The sequence below is a fragment of the Giraffa tippelskirchi genome, chromosome 10 (assembly GCF_054371585.1).
Source record: "Giraffa tippelskirchi isolate mGirTip1 chromosome 10, T2T-mGirTip1v1.2.pri, whole genome shotgun sequence".
Lineage (NCBI taxonomy): Eukaryota > Metazoa > Chordata > Mammalia > Artiodactyla > Giraffidae > Giraffa > Giraffa tippelskirchi.
The window spans coordinates 878,558-899,919 of record NC_137284.1 but is presented as its reverse complement, the minus strand read 5'-3'; the positions used below and the strand labels follow the sequence as shown (position 1 = coordinate 899,919).

General features: G+C 63.7%; 1 protein-coding gene across 1 annotated transcript in view; it reads right to left on the bottom strand.

The window, feature by feature from the left end:
• Positions 1-352: 352 nt before the first annotated feature.
• MUC5AC (mucin 5AC, oligomeric mucus/gel-forming) overlaps positions 353-21,362 on the bottom strand; it is a 33,500-nt gene continuing 12,490 nt past the window's right edge. The window contains 41 exon segments of the mRNA XM_081535340.1: positions 353-510; positions 1,024-1,206; positions 1,297-1,360; positions 1,519-1,638; positions 1,917-2,015; positions 2,097-2,219; positions 2,562-2,599; positions 2,737-2,838; positions 3,906-4,009; positions 4,100-4,187; positions 4,522-4,700; positions 5,142-5,349; positions 5,794-5,977; positions 6,092-6,342; positions 6,708-6,882; positions 7,395-7,603; positions 7,853-7,878; positions 8,305-8,421; positions 8,471-8,645; positions 9,366-10,421; positions 10,524-10,613; positions 10,668-10,852; positions 10,936-11,208; positions 11,279-11,549; positions 11,604-12,028; positions 12,112-12,384; positions 12,455-13,104; positions 13,320-14,209; positions 14,331-14,533; positions 14,786-15,457; positions 15,633-15,688; positions 15,738-15,772; positions 15,948-16,465; positions 16,600-17,071; positions 17,686-17,874; positions 17,964-18,007; positions 18,454-18,616; positions 18,866-18,994; positions 19,352-19,508; positions 19,694-19,933; positions 21,148-21,321. Of these exon segments, the coding sequence (XP_081391466.1) occupies positions 353-510; positions 1,024-1,206; positions 1,297-1,360; positions 1,519-1,638; positions 1,917-2,015; positions 2,097-2,219; positions 2,562-2,599; positions 2,737-2,838; positions 3,906-4,009; positions 4,100-4,187; positions 4,522-4,700; positions 5,142-5,349; positions 5,794-5,977; positions 6,092-6,342; positions 6,708-6,882; positions 7,395-7,603; positions 7,853-7,878; positions 8,305-8,421; positions 8,471-8,645; positions 9,366-10,421; positions 10,524-10,613; positions 10,668-10,852; positions 10,936-11,208; positions 11,279-11,549; positions 11,604-12,028; positions 12,112-12,384; positions 12,455-13,104; positions 13,320-14,209; positions 14,331-14,533; positions 14,786-15,457; positions 15,633-15,688; positions 15,738-15,772; positions 15,948-16,465; positions 16,600-17,071; positions 17,686-17,874; positions 17,964-18,007; positions 18,454-18,616; positions 18,866-18,994; positions 19,352-19,508; positions 19,694-19,933; positions 21,148-21,321 (9,768 nt within the window).

Below are 21,362 nucleotides of genomic sequence, written 5' to 3'. Positions count from 1 at the left end.
GGGCCGGAAAAGGGGTGAGGCTTGCCTCCCAGCGGCCAGCCGAGCAGGCCCAGTCGCCACATCCGAGGGACCGGCATGATGCTGAGGCCTGGGGCCAGCAGGCTGGACCCACGGCCAGAGGAGACTGGTCGGCCAGAGGAGCCCCGCTCGCGGGGCTGGTCCTGAGCAGGCTCCTGGGGCCACTGCACACCCGGGGCTTCTGGACCTTGGGAGGGACGAGAGGGGTGGGTGGTGCTTCCCTGGCCCGGGGCTCAGGTTCCACCGGCCTTGGAGGCTGATGGCAGCAAATAGAAGCGTTCCTGCGGGTTTGTTAAGGAACGCGGCCGCCAGGCCCAGGCCGAGGCTGTGGCCTCTACTGCAGGGGCCCGGCCTGCGGTGCCCCTCTCCCGCGGCGCCTGAGCCCGCTCTCTGGGCTTGGCTCCAGCGCCACCGCCGAGAGGCCGAGGCCCCCGGGGGAGTCGCACTGCAGGCCCGCGCAGCCGCACTCCTCCACCTCCGTGTAGGTGAGGGCGCGGCTCGAGCCGTCCCCGCAGCGCAGGGTCACGTTCCTCAGAGAGACGCGCAGCTCGCGGCAGCAGCGGCACTGGTGCTCCACCGCGTTCGCCTCCGGTGAGAACCTGTGGGCAGGGCCCGCTCAGCACCGCCCGTGAGGCCCCGCCCCGCGAGGCTCCGCCCACATGCCCCCGCCCCCACAGCCCTGCCTCCCATAGGCCCGCGATGCCCCGCCTCCGCAGGGAGGGGCCCGCCAGGCTCCCGAACCACCAGCACCGGGACCCCAGCGGGGTTCGTAGTAAACAGAAGAGCGTGATTCCAAACAGGCTGAGAGCCACCGTCCCCGGACCCCAGCCCAGCACCCTGCTGGCCCCTGGTCCCTCCAGTCCCTTCCCGGGGGGACTCCCCGCGGACCCGGGCGGGCGGGCCGCGTTGCACCTTCCCGAGCACTGCCCCGCAGGAGCCTTCTGTGCGGGGTGGGGGGTGGGGTGGGGGCTCACGCCAAGGGAGGTAGTGTCCCCGCAGGGTAGTGTGGGGTCGGGGCTCACGCCCACGGGGGTCGTGGCCCCGTGGGGTGGGGTGGAGGCGGGCTCACGTACATGGAGGTGGTGTCCCCGCAGTTGCCCTGGCAGTAGGCGAGGCGCACCGGCCTGGAGGAGCTGCAGCCCTGCTGCCGGAGGACCTGGAGCCGGTGGTGCACCGCGCAGGTCGACCCTGGGGAGGGTCAGGGGGCGTGCAGAGGTCAGCCCTGGCCGGGGGCAGGCGGGAATCCGTGTCCCCTCCCCGGCAGAGCCGCCCACTCACGGTTCTGGTAGGAGGGTGGGGGGCAGGAGAGGCAGCAGCCGTCCTCGCTCGGCAGAGCGTTGTCCTGTGTGGACCACGTGCTATTAGCGGGGAGCGGGTACCAGGAGGGTGTAGCCATGCCCCCCCACCTGCTGATCGTGGCCGCCCACTCCTGTCCAGGAACTGATCCTCCGCGGCCACTGTGGGCCCCCCAGGAAAGGCAGGCGGGCTGCCGGGACTCACCGCAGGACAGTTGAGTGGGGGACACGCCTTCTTCGTGGTCACCACCACGAGCCCATCCCGGTGCTTCTCACACTCGTGCGTCACGCAGTGGTCTCCGGGGTCTGACCAGGACTCGCCTGGCTGCAGAGAGTCCCAGCCAGCAGGTAAGCAGCCCTCCCCAAGGCCCCCTCCAGCTGAGGAGGGCGCTGCGTCTGTCCGTCAGCCCCCAGCCTGCAGGCTTCCAGAGCTCCCGTGGCTCTGCCCAGAGGCCGCCTAGCTCTGACGGCTCCCCAGGGTCCCCAGTGCGCCAGGATGCTACCCACCCTGCCCCCCACCGTCGCTGTGCGCTCTGCCCTCTGTACAGGGCTGGGGCTGGCCCCGCCCAGAACGCACCCCGAGGCCTTGCGGCCACTACTCACGTTGAAGAGGTGGGCAGAGCTGTCGCTGGTGTTCATGACGCAGGCCACCTGCACGCACTCACCACAGCACTGCCCGGCCCGAGCCTGGTATTTGAAGCCCTGAGGGAGGCAGGACGTGGCCTGAGCCCCTCTGGACGCCATGCGGAGGGGGGTGTGGAGGCCGGGTGCAGGGGCACTCACCAGGGGGCAGGAGGTGCTGCAGATCTGGGTCTCACAGTTGATCGAAAAGGTGTCTGACGGGGCTCCCCCAGGCAGCTCACACCAACACTTTTCACACAGGCTTGAGGAGACCACGGTGCCGGGCTGCGGGAGTCAGGGGCAGTGTCAGTGGGACAGGCGTAGCCCCACCAGTGGGACTCCTCCCCCTGGGCAACCCTCGGGAGTGCCTCCTGCCGGGGGTCCCGGTCTTGGGGACACAGTCCCAAGGCTGTGTCATGTGCTCAGGAGGACCTGGCCAGGGGAAAGCTTGTCTGGGGACCTTGTCAAGGTCAGGACAAGGGCTGTGGTCCCAGGAGAGCCCACTGCTGCTCCAAAGCGCCCCTTCCCCAGGCCCCACAGGGACGCAGCCTCGGCCACGGAGAGGCTTGTAGGACCGTAACTCTGGTCCCTGTGCACCAGGGCGGCCTGACCTTCCCCTGTACTTACCTGGTACAGGGTGCCGTTGATGCTGCAGACTGTCCAGCCTGCTCCGGGGAGAAAGCAAAGCTGCAGACCCACCCTCGGCTTCTGGAGCAGCTGCCACGCCCCTCGGCGCAGCGTCTGGCCCCAGGTGACAGCCCCGCTTCCCCCCGCCTGGACGCCGCTGAGCCAGGGCACTCACTGCAGCTGTAGGTCGGGCAGCAGGCCGCCTCCCTGTAGGTCTGGATGGCGTGCGAGCCTTTCGGGCAGGCCTCGGGCTCAGGGCAGTATCTGGTGTCGCAGGCTACAGCGGACAGAGGGGGCGTCAGGGATCTGCCTCCCACCCCGGCCTGAGCACCACCCCTATGGGGAGGTCTCCAGGAATCCTGACCGGGGGAGGACTCTGGCAGGGGGTAGGCTCTCGGAGGGGTGCCCACTGCCCGAGGGATGAGGCTTCTGGTCAGCACTGACCTCACAGAAGCCCACACTTCAGAGCCTTTCTTCTGGGGGGCCGGCAGCTGAGGCCACAGCAGGGGAGAGCATGGCCCCACCCTCCCAGGGCGTGCCACGGTGCCACCACCTCGGACACTCCAGGGGCAACGCCGGCCAGCCCTGAGCCCCCCACCCCCGCACCCGCCCGGGGCTCACCGCAGCGGTACTGGGGACAGCACTGGCCAGTGGGCAGGGCCTCGGGCACAGGCACTTGGCCGGACTCGGGGCAGGCGGGGGCCGTGGGGCAGGCCTGGGGCCGGCAGCTCATGGTCCGCGTGCTGCCTTCACAGGTGCACTCGTGGCAGTCCACGCTGATGGTTTGGCCGGGCTGTCGGGGGAGGGACAAGGGAGCCCATGGCCACGGCCGGAGAGGCAGAAACCCAAGGCTCGGGGCCTGCAGGGGGTCTCCAGAGGCATGGGTGCGGCTGCACCCACGAGGGCCTGGAGGCAGGCGGCAGTCCTGCTGGTGGCCGGCCTCCCGCCCATGCCCATGCCATGGCTCTGCAGTGGCGGGCAGGAGGGGTCCCGGGAAGATGAGGCACACTGGCCCCAGGGCCATGCATGGGGGTCCTGAGTCTTGCCGGGGAACCCCGGCCCCCTTCCTGCCCATCCTGTGAGTCTCCAGGGCTGAGAGAAGCCCCCAGCCCCCCGAGGGCCCCACACTCACCTCCACAGGCTCCCCACTGGGCCCCAGGCAAACTGGAGGAAAAGAGACGAGATCACTGCTGGGCCACCTTGGCCCCCAGCCCATCACAGCCAGACGCAGTCTGGGGCCAGGGGGACCCCAGGTCATGGCAGAAAGCCCTGTCCTGGGGTCTGGCTGAAAAGCCAGGGACAGTGCATGGAGCCCAGCCTGGGGAGCCTAGCCCGGGAACCTACTGTTGCAGTCAGCGGGCACGCAGACCTCCTGGCTCGAGCTGTACAGCATTGTGCCCTGCGGGCAGAAGCAGCCTTCCGTGATGGGACTGGCTTCTAGGAGGGCCCTGCGGGGGGCAGGAGCAGAGGGTGAGCAGGCCACGCCCTCCAGGGCTGGGCGGGGGACAGGGTCCCCGAGGCTGAGGGCAGCTGCTTACGGGGCACTGGCGCTGTGGTTCATGAAACAGTAGGAGGGGTTGGGCGGGCCGCACGGCCGGTACTCCATGCCAGCAGGGCAGGTGAAGGCTGTGTGGAGGGCAAGGACATGCCTGAGGCTGCGGGGCACCAGTGGTGGGCCCTGGCCTGGGCTCCACTGGCTGGCTTGGCCGGGAGCTCTTGGGCCAGGCCCTGCCGGCAAAGCCCTGACCCCTGCACCCCAGGCCCAGGCGCGCTCACCTGGATGCCCCCTCTTGTCTCTCAGGAAACAAATGCCCTCCGTCCTGGGCCCAAACCTCCTCCTCCTCCTCCCACAAGCCCACCCTGACCACCCAAGCCCACCCACTGATTGCCCGCTGTGCCCAGTCCCTTGAACATGCTGAATGCCACTGCCCAGAGGGAGGGGGTGGGGGCGGACACGCACGGCACGTGTAGTTGGTCTGGCCCCGCCAGTCGACGCAGATGCCGAGGGACGCACAGAGGGCGGCGTAGAGCTCCAGGGCAGAGCACACCACATCCGTGCCGGGCATGTAGCACTGGTCAAAGGTGCAGCCTTGGTAGAACGGCCATGGCGGGATCAGCACGTGGCACAGCTCGAAGGGCCTGCAGCACAGAAACGGGGGTCGTGGGGCGGCGCCAGAGAGGGGCTGCCCAGCGGCGGGCTTTCCCCGAAAGGGCCCTGAGGGAGGGATGTCGCTGGGCCGAGCTGGGTGCCTGGGGACCCTGGCCCCTGGGGCCATCTGTGTGCAGCGGGGTGGGTGTCTGGATGAACACAGTTTTTCTTTCTGCAAATTCTCCACTGAGTTCCCCGGGCCCTGCCCACCCAGCGCTGTGCTGGCTGAGGACTTGCGCCCGGAACCCCCATGAGCTGCCACAGAGCCTGCAGCCGCCCCGCAGGGCCCTGCACCCGGCGTTCCAGCAGCTGTGCCCCCCTCTCCCTTGCAGCCCCCTGCAGGCCCACTTCTTCCCACCAGCCCGGCAGCGTGGGGTCAACAGGACTACTCACACCCCTGCCTTTGCCCCAGCCCTGCCCCAGAATCTCACTTGCTCAGAATGAGCTGGCAGATTGGTGAAGGTGGGCACGGGGTGGGTGAGGTCCTGGGCTCCACTGGCGTGGGCGTTGGGAGAGGCCCGTTGCAGGGCGACTGGCCAGGGTATGCCACCTTCCAGTGGCCAGACATGTCGGAGCAGGAGGCCACCACCGCACCCCCAGGCAGGCGGCACTCATCCTTCTGGTCGTTGGAGCAGGTGCCTGCAGCGGTGGGGGCGGCGGTCAGGGGGCCTCCCGCGCCCTGCCGGGGGCTCAGCGTCCCCGAGCCAAGGGTCGGGCCCGGCATCTCCGGGCGGCACTCGATGGAGTGTGTGAACCTGCCCCTCCACCTCCGGGTGCTTCCTTTTCCCTCCAAGAAGCCAGACCCCAGGGCCGTTCCCAGGGAGGACGACAGGGGTGGGCCTGAGGTGTGGGCCGCGCGGCCGGGCCCTGGGCCCCGGGGTCGCACATTCTTGGTGCAGCCAGAAAGCAGAATTGTCTGTAGGCTCAGCACCACGCAGCGGCCTCAGCCCGGGGCCAAGAGTGCGGCTCCGGGGGGACACACCCAAGGCCGACCCTGCTCACACTGGACATGCTCAGCCACACTGAATGACCACGGACATGGGCCGGAGCCAGGAGGGTGGGGAGTGGGGGCCGGGCACTCACCACACTGCCCTTCTGTGTTGTTGGCGAACTTGCTGAAGGGCACTTCCACGGAGAAAATGAGGCCGCTGAACATGACCTGGACGCCGAGCTCGGGAATGCTCACGTACATCTTGATGCCAACTTGGGAGACGGCAATGCCGTCTTTCTGGAAGCCGGGCCTGACCACCTCGCCGTTAAAGATGATCTGGACAGTGACCCGTGAGGAACAGAATGAGGGGAGGGGGCAGTGGTGATCGGCCGGCGCCCGGCGCCCTCAGCCCGCCCGGCACTTGTGGGGGCTGCCCCACTGCGTGCCTACCTCATTGGTCATCACCCCGTGGACGGGCTTGCGGGTCAGCACGACGCGGTTCTCCTGGTACTCGACGATGATGGACTGCGGGCAGGACAGCCCGTCCTCTGCGTCGCAGAAATAGTTCTCGACCAGCACACGGAAGTGGCCGTACACCGGCACGATCTGCTGCACCAGCACATACGTGCAGTTGTCCAGGAACGTGTAGTAGGTGCCGTCGAACGTGATGTAGTGCGGGTCCCCCCAGCCGCTGCACACGCCTGCACGGAGGAGCGAGCGCCTTACGGGCCGCACCGCTGCCCCCCCGCCCAGGGACACGTGGTCCCTCACCGAGGGGAGCAGGTGACCGCCCTGCCGTCCGGGCCCGCGTGCGGGCACCGCACAAAACTCTGTCCAGCAGCCACCTGAAGTGGACCAGGCTCCCTCCGCCTCCTCGCCCCTGCGCGGCCTGGGGACTCCAGGCCCGGGCAGGGCTCCGCAGGCCGCACCCTGGTGGAGGCTGAGCGCCACCACCGGTGCCTTGATCTTGGGATGTCCTCCCTGGGTCCAGCCGGATTCCGTTCTGCCTTCTCTGCCCCCGCCCCTGCGCCCCGCCCTGCTGCTGCGCCCCGCCCCGCGTACTCACACGGGCACTGGTAGTGGGAGCAGCAGCTGTCATGGTCAGCCACCTGCACGGCAGGGTAGCCATTGGCACAGGTGGGCTTCTGCACCCTCGGACAGCGGCGCGGGCTCACCGTGATGACCCCGTTGCCCTGGCAGGTGGCCTCGGAGCAGTTGGGCATGGGCCAGGTTTCACCTTTCTGCGGAAGCAGAGAAAGCTACAGGGCCTTGTCCCCACCTGGCACCCACCCTGCAGGGCTCAGTGCTCGCCTGGTTCTCCCTGGAGAGAAGAGCCACCCCTCTGGGACTAAGGGCCAGCCCTGCCCCAGGCCTCTCCTCCCCCAGCCCCACCCAGAGGGCACAGGGCTAAGTAGGGGAGCTCTGGCTGGTGAAGGCAGCCCCCTTTCCACCCTGTCCCCTGCCTCCAACTCTTTGGTCTCCAGTCCTTGGTGTTCCACCCACCCCAGAGCAACAACAGCCTGCTCCAGCCACCTTTACAAGGAACAGAATCTCAACCTTGGGCCCCGTGCTCCTGGCGCCCCCATCCAGAAGAGCTGGAAACCAGATGGCCACCTGTCATGGCCAGCCTGCATCAGCCCACGAGTCACTGACCTTCACCCACACTTGATGCCACACTATCTAGTTGGAAACTGCTGAGGGTCCCTTCCCAGGCCCCCTGAGTCCTTGAGAAGGGCAGGAGAGGCGAGGTTACCATTCTTGGGGGGACTGCATTCGGGCACCCTTCTGGAGGGACCGACACGGAGGTAGAAGGGGAGGACTCTGGTGGGGAGGTGGTCGGGCTGGAAGGTGGCGTGCTGGTGGGACAGGTGGGGGCGATCCGCTTGACCACGTGGCAGTCCAGGTGGCAAGTGGCATAATAGCAGTGGCCCGATAGGTCGGTCACTTGATAGATGATGGATCCTGCAGGACAAAGGAAGAGGCAGGCACTGTGGAGCCAGGAAGTAACTCCAGAGAAGAGCTGTCCTGGCTGGGGCCCTCCTACCCAAGTCTAGGCTGCATCTTCAGGGAAAGCCCACTGCAATCCTGGACACAGGCCCGGCCCGTCACAGAGACAAGACACACCTGCGTCTCCTGTCACTGAGGCTTTGTGAACACGGCACCAGGGACCAGAGGTGGCACACGGCACACACCCAGGAAGAGTCTACACACCTGCAGGGTAGAACTGGCCGGACACGCTGCAGTAGCAGGTGGAGGTGGACAGCGTTGCAGAGCTGGGCGCAGTCGCCGGGGAAACTGTGGAGAACGTGGGAGGCAGTGAGGACCTGCCACTGGAGGTCACAAAGGGGGGCACCGAGGTGGGAGGGCAGTGTCCCTGGGGCTCGCAGCACAGCACTCTGATCTGGTAGTTGAGGCACATCCTGGTCTTGCCCTTCTGGTCCTGGTTCCGACAGAGCAGGCCCACGTCCCGACGGCACTGTACCACCTGGCCCAGCTGGTGGACGCTGACCTCGGGGTGGTTCTCGGCTCGGCACTCCACTTTGCTGATGGACTCGGGTCGGCGGCAGATGGTGTCTCCGTTCCTCACGATGTTGCCGAAGGTCTCGTTGTCTCCCCCGTGGGGCCCGGGTACCGGGTAGCCCACGTCGAACCACTTGGTCCACCTGCACTGTGGCTCGCAGGGGGTGGTCCCTGGAGACAGGGTAGTCTCAGTGGTAGGAACAGAGGTTGCACTGGTTGTAGGAGCCGAGGTAGTACTTCTTGTCAGCACAGAGGTTGCACTGGTTGTAGGAGCCGAGGTTATGCTGCTTGTCTGCACAGAGGCTGCACTGGTTGTAGGAGCTGAGGTTGAGATGCTTGTCTGCACAGAGGTTGCACCGGTTGTAGGAGCCGAGGTTGTGCTGCTTGTCTGCACAGGGGTTGCACTGGTTGTAGGAGCCGAGGTTGTCCCGCTTGTCTGCACAGAGGTTGCACTGGTTGAAGGAGCCGAGGTTATGCTGCTTGTCTCCACAGAGGTTGCACTGGTTGTAGGAGCCGAGGTTGTCCCACTTGTCTGCACAGAGGTTGCACTGGTTGTAGGAGTGGAGGTTGTCCCACTTGTCTGCACAGGGGTTGCACTGGTTGTAGGAGCCGAGGTTGTCCCACTTGTCTGCACAGAGGTTGCACTGGTTGTAGGAGTGGAGGTTGTCCCACTTGTCTGCACAGGGGTTGCACTGGTTGTAGGAGCCGAGGTTGTCCTACTTGTCTGCACAGAGGTTGTACTGGTTGTAGGAGCCGAGGTTGTCCCACTTGTCTGCACAGAGGTTGTACTGGTTGTAGGAGCCGAGGTTATGCTGCTTGTCTGCACAGAGGCTGCACTGGTTGTAGGAGCTGAGGTTGAGATGCTTGTCTGCACAGAGGTTGCACTGGTTGTAGGAGCCGAGGTTGTCCTACTTGTCTGCACAGAGGTTGTACTGGTTGTAGGAGCCGAGGTTATGCTGCTTGTCTGCACAGAGGCTGCACTGGTTGTAGGAGCTGAGGTTGAGATGCTTGTCTGCACAGAGGTTGCACTGGTTGTAGGAGCCGAGGTTGTACTTCTTGTCTGCACAGAGGCTGCACTGGTTGTAGGAGCTGAGGTTGTGATGCTTGTCTGCACAGAGGCTGCGCTGGTTGTAGGAGCCAAGGTTGTCCTGCTTGTCTGCACAGAGGTTGCGCTGGTTGTAGGAGCCAAGGTTGTCCCGCTTGCCTGCACAGAGGTTGCACTGGTTGTAGGAGCCGAGGTTGTGCTGCTTGTCTGCACAGAGGTTGCACTGGTTGTAGGAGCTGAGGTTGTCCTACTTGTCTGCACAGAGGTTGTACTGGTTGTAGGAGCCGAGGTTGTCCCACTTGTCTGCACAGAGGTTGCACTGGTTGTAGGAGTGGAGGTTGTCCCACTTGTCTGTGCAGGGGTTGCACTGGTTGTAGGAGCCGAGGTTGTGCTGCTTGTCTGCACAGGGGTTTCACTGGTTGTAGGAGCCGAGGTTGTCCCACTTGTCTGCACAGAGGTTGCACTGGTTGTAGGAGTGGAGGTTGTCCCACTTGTCTGCGCAGGGGTTGCACTGGTTGTAGGAGCCGAGGTTGTAGTTCTTATCTGCACAGAGGTTGCACTGGTTGTAGGAGCTGAGGTTGTCCTGCTTGTCTGCACAGAGGTTGCGCTGGTTGTAGGAGCCGAGGTTGTAGTTCTTATCTGCACAGAGGTTGCACTGGTTGTAGGAGCTGAGGTTGTCCTGCTTGTCTGCACAGAGGTTGCGCTGGTTGTAGGAGCCGAGGTTGTCCTGCTTGTCTGCACAGAGGCTGCGCTGGTTGTAGGAGCCGAGGTTGTCCTGCTTGTCTGCACAGAGGTTGCGCTGGTTGTAGGAGCCGAGGTTGTCCTGCTTGTCTGCACAGAGGCTGCGCTGGTTGTAGGAGCCGAGGTTGTCCTGCTTGCCTGCACAGGGGTTGCACTGGTTGTAAGAGCCGAGGTTGTGCTGCTTGTTTGCACAGAGGTTGCACTGGTTGTAGGAGCCGAGGTTGTAGTTCTTATCTGCACAGAGGTTGCACTGGTTGTAGGAGCTGAGGTTGTCCTGCTTGTCTGCACAGAGGTTGCGCTGGTTGTAGGAGCCGAGGTTGTCCTGCTTGTCTGCACAGAGGCTGCGCTGGTTGTAGGAGCCGAGGTTGTCCTGCTTGTCTGCACAGAGGTTGCGCTGGTTGTAGGAGCCGAGGTTGTCCTGCTTGTCTGCACAGAGGCTGCGCTGGTTGTAGGAGCCGAGGTTGTCCTGCTTGCCTGCACAGGGGTTGCACTGGTTGTAAGAGCCGAGGTTGTGCTGCTTGTTTGCACAGAGGTTGCACTGGTTGCAGGAGCCGAGGTTGTCCTACTTGTCTGCACAGAGGTTGTACTGGTTGTAGGAGCCGAGGTTGTCCCACTTGTCTGCACAGAGGTTGCACTGGTTGTAGGAGTGGAGGTTGTCCCACTTGTCTGCGCAGGGGTTGCACTGGTTTTAGGAGCCGAGGTTGTCCCGCTTGTCTGCACAGGGGGGGTTGCACTGGTTGTAAGAGCCAAGGTTGTCCCACTTGTCTGCACAGGGGTTGCACTGGTTGTAGGAGCCGAGGTTGTGCTGCTTGTCTGCACAGAGGTTGCACTGGTCGTAGGAGCCGAGGTTGTCCCGCTTGTCTGCACAGGGGTTGCACTGGATGTGGCCTCGTGGAAGGTGGTCCCTGTGTGCACAGTGATGCTCACACTGGTGGTGCTGGGTACTGTGACAGAGGTGGGAGGGCAGTGTCCCTGGGGCTCGCAGCACAGCACTCTGATCTGGTAGTTGAGGCACATCCTGGTCTTGCCCTTCTGGTCCTGGTTCCGACAGAGCAGGCCCACGTCCCGACGGCACTGTACCACCTGGCCCAGCTGGTGGACGCTGACCTCGGGGTGGTTCTCGGCTCGGCACTCCACTTTGCTGATGGACTCGGGTCGGCGGCAGATGGTGTCTCCGTTCCTCACGATGTTGCCGAAGGTCTCGTTGTCTCCGCCGTGGGGCCCGGGTACCGGGATGTCCACGTCGAACCACTTGGTCCACCTGCACTGTGGCTCGCAGGGGGTGGTCCCTGGAGACAGGGTAGTCTCAGTGGTAGGAACAGAGGTTGCACTGGTTGTAGAAGCCGAGGTTGTACTTCTTGTCAGCACAGAGGTTGCACTGGTTGTAGGAGCCGAGGTTGTACTTCTTGTCTGCACAGAGGCTGCACTGGTTGTAGGAGCTGAGGTTGTGATGCTTGTCTGCACAGAGGCTGTGCTGGTTGTAGGAGCCGAGGTTGTCCCGCTTGTCTGCACAGAGGTTGCGCTGGTTGTAGGAGCCAAGGTTGTCCCGCTTGCCTGCACAGAGGTTGCACTGGTTGTAGGAGCCGAGGTTGTGCTGCTTGTCTGCACAGAGGTTGCACTGGTTGTAGGAGCTGAGGTTGTCCTACTTGTCTGCACAGAGGTTGTACTGGTTGTAGGAGCCGAGGTTGTCCCACTTGTCTGCACAGAGGTTGCACCGGTTGTAGGAGCCGAGGTTGTCCCACTTGTCTGCACAGAGGCTGCACTGGTTGTAGGAGCTGAGGTTGTCCCGCTTGTCTGCACAGGGGTTGCACTGGTTGTAGGAGCCGATGTCATGCTGCTTGTCTGCACAGAGGCTGCACTGGTTATAGGAGCCGAGGTTGTCCCGCTTGTCTGCACAGGGGGGGTTGCACTGGTTGTAGGAGCCAAGGTTGTCCCACTTGTCTGCACAGGGGTTGCACTGGTTGTAGGAGCCGAGGTTGTGCTGCTTGTCTGCACAGAGGTTGCACTGGTCGTAGGAGCCGAGGTTGTCCCGCTTGTCTGCACAGGGGTTGCACTGGATGTGGCCTCGTGGAAGGTGGTCCCTGTGTGCACAGTGATGCTCACACTGGTGGTGCTGGGTACTGTGACAGAGGTGGGAGGGCAGTGTCCCTGGGGCTCGCAGCACAGCACTCTGATCTGGTAGTTGAGGCACATCCTGGTCTTGCCCTTCTGGTCCTGGTTCCGACAGAGCAGGCCCACGTCCCGACGGCACTGCACCACCTGGCCCAGCTGGTGGACGCTGACCTCGGGGTGGTTCTCGGCTCGGCACTCCACTTTGCTGATGGACTCGGGTCGGCGGCAGATGGTGTCTCCGTTCCTCACGATGTTGCCGAAGGTCTCGTTGTCTCCCCCGTGGGGCCCGGGCACTGGGTAGTCCACGTCGAACCACTTGGTCCACCTGCACTGTGGCTCGCAGGGGGTGGTCCCTGGAGACAGGGTAGTCTCAGTGGTAGGAACAGAGGTTGCACTGGTTGTAGGAGCTGAGGTTATGCTGCTTGTCTGCACAGGGGTTGCACTGGTTGTAGGAGCCGAGGTTGTCCCGCTTGTCTGCACAGAGGTTGCACTGGTTGAAGGAGCCGAGGTTATGCTGCTTGTCTCCACAGAGGTTGCACTGGTTGTAGGAGCCGAGGTTGTCCCGCTTGTCTGCACAGAGTTTGCACTGGTTGAAGGAGCCGAGGTTATGCTGCTTGTCTCCACAGAGGTTGCACTGGTTGTAGGAGCCGAGGTTGTCCCACTTGTCTGCACAGAGGTTGCACTGGTTGTAGGAGTCGAGGTTGTGCTGCTTGTCTGCACAGAGGTTGCACTGGTTGTAGGAGCCAAGATCGTGCTGCTTGTCTGCACAGAGGTTCCACTGGTTGTAGGAGCCGAGGTTGTCCCACTTGTCTGCACAGAGGTTGCACTGGTTGTATGTGCCGAGGTTGTCCTGCTTGTCTGCACAGAGGTTGCACTGGTTGTAGGAGCCGAGGTTGTACTTCTTGTATGCACAGAGGTTGCACTGGTTGTAAGAGCGGAGGTTGTGCTGCTTGTCTGCACAGAGGTTGCACTGGTTGTAGGAGCCGAGGTTGTCCCACTTGTCTGCACAGAGGTTGCACCGGTTGTAGGAGCCGAGGTTGTGATGCTTGTCTGCACAGAGGTTGCACTGGTTGTAGGAGCCGAGGTTGTCCCACTTGTCTGCACAGAGGTTGCACCGGTTGTAGGAGCCGAGGTTGTCCCACTTGTCTGCACAGAGGTTGCACTGGTCGTAGGAGCCGAGGTTGTCCCGCTTGTCTGCACAGGGGTTGCACTGGATGTGGCCTCGTGGAAGGTGGTCCCTGTGTGCACAGTGATGCTCACACTGGTGGTGCTGGGTACTGTGACAGAGGTGGGAGGGCAGTGTCCCTGGGGCTCGCAGCACAGCACTCTGATCTGGTAGTTGAGGCACATCCTGGTCTTGCCCTTCTGGTCCTGGTTCCGACAGAGCAGGCCCACGTCCCGACGGCACTGTACCACCTGGCCCAGCTGGTGGACGCTGACCTCGGGGTGGTTCTCGGCTCGGCACTCCACTTTGCTGATGGACTCGGGTCGGCGGCAGATGGTGTCTCCGTTCCTCACGATGTTGCCGAAGGTCTCGTTGTCTCCCCCGTGGGGCCCGGGTACCGGGTAGTCCACGTCGAACCACTGGGTCCACCGGCACCGTGGCTCGCAGGGGGTGGTCCCTGGAGAGGGTTGCTCGTGTGTGCTGGGCGTGACCCATCTTGGTGGGGGCCCGTGAGGTGAGCTAGCAGTGCTGAGTTTTGTGGAAGTGGAGAGGGTGCCAGTGGTCCAGGTAGTGCTGGCTTCAGCTGTGGTCGTCTGGGTGGTCGCTGGTGTAGCAGGGGAAGTGGTGTTTGTCCTGCAAGTGTCCACCAGCTCACAGCACAGGAAGCGGATGTTGTAGTTGTAGCAGATGGGGGGCAGCTGGTCCTTGTTCCAGCAAATCAGCCCCACGGATTTGTCACAGATCACGTCCTGGCCCAGCTCCTGCAATGGGGTGTCAGGGAAGCGCTCCGCTCGGCACTGCACATTCTTGGGCTCTGCACAGAATTTATAACCTTTGGCTCTGAGGTTCGAAATAGTGTCAAAATCTCCACTGTTTCTCCCTGGCCCAGGGTAGCTGCCGTCTATCCACTCAGTCCAGGTGCATAAAGCTTGTAAACAGGTGACCGTGGTGGGCTCAGATGAGGGTCCCTCTGAGGGCTTTGGAGCTGTGGTCAACAGAGAAGTTGTGCTTGAAACTGTTGTTGAAACTGACACTGGACTGGGAGTCAAGAGGATTGTTTTCCCAGTAGTCAAGTTACCTGTGCCAGGTGGTGAGGTGCCTGGGACAGGTGGTGAGGTTCCTGGGACAGGTGTAGAGGTTCCTGGGACAGGTGGTGAGGTGCCTGGGACAGGTGTAGAGGTGCCTGGGACAGGTGGTGAGGTTCCTGGGACAGGTGTAGAGGTTCCTGGTACAGGTGGTGAGGTGCCTGGGACAGGTGTAGAGGTGCCTGGGACAGGTGGTGAGGTTCCTGGGACAGGTGTAGAGGTTCCTGGGACAGGTGGTGAGGTGCCTGGGACAGGTGGTGAGGTTCCTGGGACAGGTGTAGAGGTTCCTGGGACAGGTGATGAGGTGCCTGGGACAGGTGGTGAGGTTCCTGGGACGGTTGTAGAGGTGCCTGGGACAGGTGGTGAGGTTCCTGGGACAGGTGGTGAGGTTCCTGGGACAGGTGGTGAGGTTCCTGGGACAGGTGTAGAGGTGCCTGGTACAGGTGGTGAGGTGCCTGGGACAGGTGGTGAGGTGCCTGGGACAGGTGAAGAGGTGCCTGGGACAGGTGTAGAGGTGCCTGGGACAGGTGGTGAGGTTCCTGGGACAGGTGGTGAGGTTCCTGGGACAGGTGTAGAGGTTCCTGGGACAGGTGTAGAGGTGCCTGGGACAGGTGTAGAGGTGCCTGGGACAGGTGTAGAGGTGCCTGGGACAGGTGGTGAGGTGCCTGGGACAGGTGGTGAGGTGCCTGGGACAGGTGTAGAGGTGCCTGGGACAGGTGGTGAGGTGCCTGGGACAGGTGATGAGGTGCCTGGGACAGGTGTAGAGGTGCCTGGGACAGGTGGTGAGGTTCCTGGGACAGGTGGTGAGGTTCCAGGGACAGGCGTAGAGGTGCCTGGTACAGGTGGTGAGGTGCCTGGGACAGGTGGTGAGGTGCCTGGGACAGGTGATGAGGTGCCTGGGACAGGTGGTGAGGTTCCTGGGACGGTTGTAGAGGTGCCTGGGACAGGTGGTGAGGTTCCTGGGACAGGTGGTGAGGTTCCTGGGACAGGTGGTGAGGTTCCTGGGACAGGTGTAGAGGTGCCTGGTACAGGTGGTGAGGTGCCTGGGACAGGTGTAGAGGTGCCTGGGACAGGTGGTGAGGTTCCTGGGACAGGTGGTGAGGTTCCTGGGACAGGTGTAGAGGTGCCTGGTACAGGTGGTGAGGTGCCTGGGACAGGTGGTGAGGTGCCTGGGACAGGTGATGAGGTGCCTGGGACAGGTGGTGAGGTTCCTGGGACGGGTGTAGAGGTGCCTGGGACAGGTGCTGAGGTTCCTGGGACAGGTGGTGAGGTTCCTGGGACAGGTGCAGAGGTTCCTGGGACAGGTGTAGAGGTTCCTGGGACAGGTGTAGAGGTGCCTGGGACGGATGTAGAGGTTCCTGGGACGGGTGGTGAGGTTCCTGGGACAGGTGGTGAGGTTCCTGGGACAGGTGCTGAGGTTCCTGGGACAGGTGGTGAGGTTCCTGGGACAGGTGTAGAGGTGCCTGGGACAGATGTAGAAGTTCCTGGGACGGGTGGTGAGGTTCCTGGGACGGGTGGTGAGGTTCCTGGGACAGGTGGTGAGGTTCCTGGGACAGGTGCTGAGGTTCCTGGGACGGGTGGTGAGGTTCCTGGGACAGGTGTAGAGGTGCCTGGGACAGATGTAGAAGTTCCTGGGACGGGTGGTGAGGTTCCTGGGACGGGTGGTGAGGTTCCTGGGACGGGTGTAGAGGTGCCTGGGACGGGTGTAGTGGTTCCTGGGACAGGTGTAGAGGTTCCTGGGAAGGGTGTTGAGGTTCCTGGGACAAGTGTAGTGGTTCCTGGGATGGGTGGTAAGGTTCCTGGGACAGGTGGTGAGGTTCCTGGGACAGGTGGTGAGGTTCCTGGGGCAGGTGTTGAGGTTCCTGGGACGGGTATAGAGGTTCCTGGGACGGGTGGTGAGGTTCCTGGGATGGGTGTAGAGGTGCCTGGGACGGGTGTTGAGGTTCCTGGGACAGGCGTAGTGGTTCCTGGGACAGGTGATGAGGTGCCTGGGACGGGTGTAGAGGTGCCTGGGACGGGTGTTGAGGTTCCTGGGATGGGTGTTGAGGTTCCTGGGACAGGTGTAGTGGTTCCTGGGACAGGTCTAGAGGTGCCTGGGACGGGTGTTGAGGTTCCTGGGATGGGTGTTGAGGTTCCTGGGACAGGTGTAGAGGTTCCTGGGACAGGTGTTGAGGTGCCTGGGACAGGTGTTTTGCTAGTCATAGAGACAGTGCTTTGACCAGTCGTAGTGAGCAGGGTTGAGGAGGCTGTGCTTCCTGTTGGCACCCATGTGCCCCTGCTGGTTCCTGACGTGGGCCCCGTTTCCATCGTGCGGAAGGTTGTTGGAGAGCTGGTCTCTGTTCCGCTCGGGGGGCAGGCCCGGGGGAGACAGCACAGGACCCTGATCTGGTAGTTGTCACAGCGCCCGGAGGCCTGGTCCCTGTTGTAGCAGATCAGCCCCACTGTTGGGCTACACTCCACGTGCTGCCCCAGGGCGGCAAGCGGCACCCCAGGGGCACCCTCGGCCTGGCACTCCACTGCCCTCGGTGCTGGACAGATCTGGTAGCCGTGGTCACGGAGGTTCTCCAGCGTGTCAAAGTCTCCGCTGTCTATGCCCTGTCCTGGACGGCTGACGTCCAGCCACGGTGACCAGCGGCAGTCCTCCCCGCAGCGGGGCTTGGGCGAGGGCGAGGTAGAGGCTGTGCCTGGGGTGGAGGCCGGGGCCGTTCTCGGGCTCTCGGAAGGGCTGGGGTGCATGCCGGGTGGAAGCGTCGAGCTCACGCCTGAGGGCGGGAGAGAAAGGATGGGCGTCAGGGGCCGGGGCTCCCCACGGCCCTGGAGGCCACCCTGCCCCATCCCTCTGTTAGCATCAGCTGCCGGGGCGTTTCACCACGCCTGTCTCTGCCCCGGCAGGAGCTTGGGAGGCAGGGCGCCCACACCTGGCAGGTGTGGAGCTCACCGCTCCTGAGTCAAGAGGTGAGTCGAGCTTGTGTAAGGAAGCCTGCTCCCTGGAACCTAAGGCCAGAGTTCCAGGCACTCGTCACCCTTTGGAGGAGCTCTAATAAGACCCTGAGGAGCCCCTGGAAGAGTGAGGACTCAGAGGGGCCTCGAGGGCAGCGGGTCTGGGCAGGGGTGCTCAAGCTGGGCTTCCTGTGGTCCTCTTCCTGGGGATCGGCCTGAGACACCGCCGCTTACAGCGCCCGTCCCTCGCTTGGAGCCTCAGCCCTGAAAGCAGGACAGTGGCATCAGTCCTGCCAGGGGGCCTCGAGGAGGCTGGCCCTTCCTGGCTGCAGGGTGGCTGGCCCAGGGACGCGTGTTCTGCTGGGTCCTGGCTCCTTCCTGACCTAGGGCTGGGGTGGGGAGCAGCCCCACGCGGTACCCAGCGCGTCTGCCTTACCAGGCAGGGATGTAGAGAAGGAGAAGGTGGTCTGGGGGGTGGGTGTGGTGGGGCTGCAGCTGTAGACCCCTCTCTCAATGGTGCCGTTGGCCCCACAGCGGGCCGAGATGCAGTCCCCCAAGCCGTCCGTCGTGTGGTAGATGACGTCCCCAGGATGGAAGTGCCTGCCCCCGTAGGTGCAGACGCAGGCTGTGGGGAGCAGAGTGCCCATGTTATGGGGCAGGGACGTGGGCAGGACCCCCAGGCCCTGGGCACGAGGAGGGCCATCCACTGCTCACCATTCGCATCGTAGGCGCACTGCACGCCGCCCTCGGTGCAGACACTGGTGACAGAAGAAAGGTGAGTCTCGGGGTGCCAGGCGTCCCCTGGCCTGTGCCGGGGGCGGGCAGGCAGGAGCCACCCCGCTGGGTCCCTGCGGCCAGGCCTCAGCCCGGAGGCCACGCCCTCCCAGGGAGCCTTTCAGCCAATGAGCAGAGGAGGCGGTTCCAGCACAGCCTCTGCACTCGCGGACCTTCCGGAGGCCACTTCCTCCCCAGGGCCTCTTCCGAGGGCTCCTCGGGTGGTGTCACGGCCCAGGTTCCCTTCTGCCCCCTTCCTTCACCCCCAGGCCCCCCACCCTCGTCCAGCAGTGAGGAGGCTCCCTATGGGCCCCCACGGGAGACCCAGAACGAGGTGCCCCTCTGGCCCTGAAGGAAGGAGACCCTGATGGGAGATGGCTGGGCGAATCCGCCACGTGCTCCAGGTCCTCGCAGCTCCAGCCAGACTCACCAGGAGTAGCAGTTCCTGTCCGAGGGCACCTCGGAGCCTGGCCAGTAGGACTGGCCTCCAGCGTGGCAGGGTGGTGGTGGAGACGGGGTTGGGCATGAAGCCACACATTGCATCTGGTCCTCGTCAAAGATAGGGGCCTCTGGGGGGCACCTGGGGTAGCAGCCTGTGGACCAGAGAGACATGAGTCCCAGCCGGGCCGATCACTCACTGCCTTGTTCCCGGTTCAGGCCCCAGTTCTGGACGTCATCCCCCAGGCAGCGGGAGCTCGAGGCTATGGCCACAGAGGCACCTTGACGGGCCTGGGGGAGTCCAGCCCGGTCAATGGTCCCAGGATCACCAGGACAGACCCCAGCCCTGACCCAGTGTCCCCAGCATGCCCCCCCCACCCGCCCCAGACCAGGAGGGCCCCCACCTTCCAAGCCATGGGTGTCATGCCAGCACTGGCCGCCGGGGTTCCGGCAGGTCTTCAGGCAGGGTGCCCCGCAGGGCTGGTAGTGCCACTCACACTGGCCCTGGGGGTTGTAGTAGTCGCAGAAAAGGGCTGCGGGCAAGGGGTCAGCTCAGGGCCAGGCGTTCAGCCTGGGGGCCCAGGCAGAGGGCTGCCCCTGGAAGGACAGGCTGGGGCCACCCCCACACCCCGATCCTTGACCAAGTCCTGAGAGCTGCTCTAAAGCCATGTCTCTCCTCTGTGCCTCCCGGATGTGGCCTTGGAGGCTGTGGGCCTACGAGGCCCGTGAGCAAGAGGGGGCAGGCAGCCAGCTTCTTGGGGATGCCCGCCCAGGCCCTGGGAGGGGAAGGGGGCTCTGCTGATTCCCTCCTCCCTTCCCACTCTCAGCCCCGCTCTCGTGACCCCCTGCGCCCCTGCGCCGCCCAGGGAGGCAGGTCCCAGAGCACTCACGGCAGATGTCCGGGGTCCGCCAGGACACGCACATGCCCGCGTCATGGCAGGCCTGGGCGTAGGCGGCCACGGCCGTGCAGAAGCACTCGCAGTCACCTCCCGAGTCACAGGCGCAGGCGTCGCTCACGCAGGCCTCGTAGTACCTGGCCGGCTCCACCTGTGAGAGAGAGAGGCTTCAGATGCTGGGGGCTCCCGGGCACCCACATGGCTTGGTGTCTGCCTGGGCCAGTTTCCCCTGGAGCACGGGGTCCTGCGTGGACACCGCTAGCCCCAAAGGGTGGTGGGGAGCCTGGACCCACTTCCGTCCCTCCCTCCCCAGGTGCCCAGAGGAGCCCCGCGTACATGGGCGTGGCAGGCGCTGAAGGTGGCGCTGTTGATGATGCTGCACTGCTTCTGGGCCCAGGACTTGCGGTAGGGGTTGGCCATGCAGGGGTCCCTGGGGGCCAGGGCGTCCGGACACGACGGGGAGAACTTCCAGCTGTTGCCAAACTCCAGCACGTCACCCACCACGGACTGGCTCCGCGTGGTGAAGTCGTTGAGGGCGTTGTCGTCAAAGTTCCCGCACAGCCCGCAGACCCTCCCCTGCAGACAGACGGACACAGAGATGGCAGCAGCTCTGGGCAGGCACAGGAGGGGCCCTGCGGCCCCACTCGCTGCCCCGGGCCTGCACCTCCCCCAGGACAGCCCCTGGAGGGGCTCCAGCGAGCATGAGGGCAGACCTGGGTGCAGCCCACTGGGCACTGGCATCTCCTGGAGCAGAGGGTACAGGAGACTTGACATAGCAGCTACAAGGTGCCCCCAAAGACAGGATCGGGTCCTCATCCCGGACCCCCACACACAGCCCAGAGTGGGAGTAAGGTCTCTGCAGGCATGATCAAGTTAGGATGAGGGCTCCCTGGGCTGAGGTGGCTGATATGGCGGCTGGAGTCCTTATGGAACAAGGGTCCATGGAACAAAGACAGTGCAGGGACGTGGCAGGGGCAGAATCTGGGGTGAAGGGGCACCTGGGGCCATGGAGACTGGAGGAGGCAGGGAGGCCTCGAGCCTCGGGAGGCCCGTAGCCCTGGGGCACCTTGACCGACTTAGCGTCCAGCCTTGGGAAGGAGGGTCCCCTGTCTGCGGTCCTTCTTCCAGCAGCTGCAGGACCCGGGCATGGCCGAGGGTCTCCTCTGTCAGCTCCTCTCTCTGTCTCTGTCTTTCCGCCTCTCTGTGTCTCTGTGTCTCTGCGTCTCTCTGTGTCTCTGTCTCTGTGTCTCTGTCTCTGTGTCTCTGTCTCTGTGTCTCTGTCTCTCTGCCTCTCGTGTGTCTCTGTCTCTGTCTCTGTCTCTCTGCCTCTCGTGTCTCTGTGTCTCTGTCCCTCTGTCTCTGTCTCTCTGCCTCTCTGTGTCTCTGTGTCTCTCTGTGTCTCTGTGTCTCTGTCTCTCGTCTCTGTCTCTGTCTCTCTGTGTCTCTCTGTCTCTGTCTCTCTGTCTCTGTCTCTCCACCTCTCGTGTCTCTCTGTGTCTCTGTGTCTCTGTCTCTGTCTCTCTGCCTCTCTGCATCTCTGTGTCTCTCTGTGTCTCTGTCTCTCTGTGTCTCTGTCTCTCTGCCTCTCGTGTCTCTCTGTGTCTCTCTGTCTCTCTGTGTCTCTCTGTGTCTGTCTGTCTGTCTCTCTTTCTCCCTGTGCCTCTCATCTCTCTCTCTCTCTCTCCCCCTGGGTCCCTCTGCTTGTCTCCCTCTGTCTGTTTCGGGGTCTCTGTCTCTCCCCTGCCTGCACCTCCATCACCAACCTCCCCTGGTCTGGGGCGAGGCCTCACCTTGAACTCGGGGCTGAGTCTCAGGAAGATGCTGGTACCCTTGTCCCACAGCAGCACGAGGCCAACTTCCGTGTCCACCACCAGGTAGATGCCCATCTGGCGGATGGCGTAGGGCGGCCGCGGGCCTGTCTCGATCACCTCTAGTCTCCTCTCAGTCAGCTTCAGCTCGTAGCTCTGCTGGGACAGGGAGGGTCTGCCTGAGGACCCTGGCCACT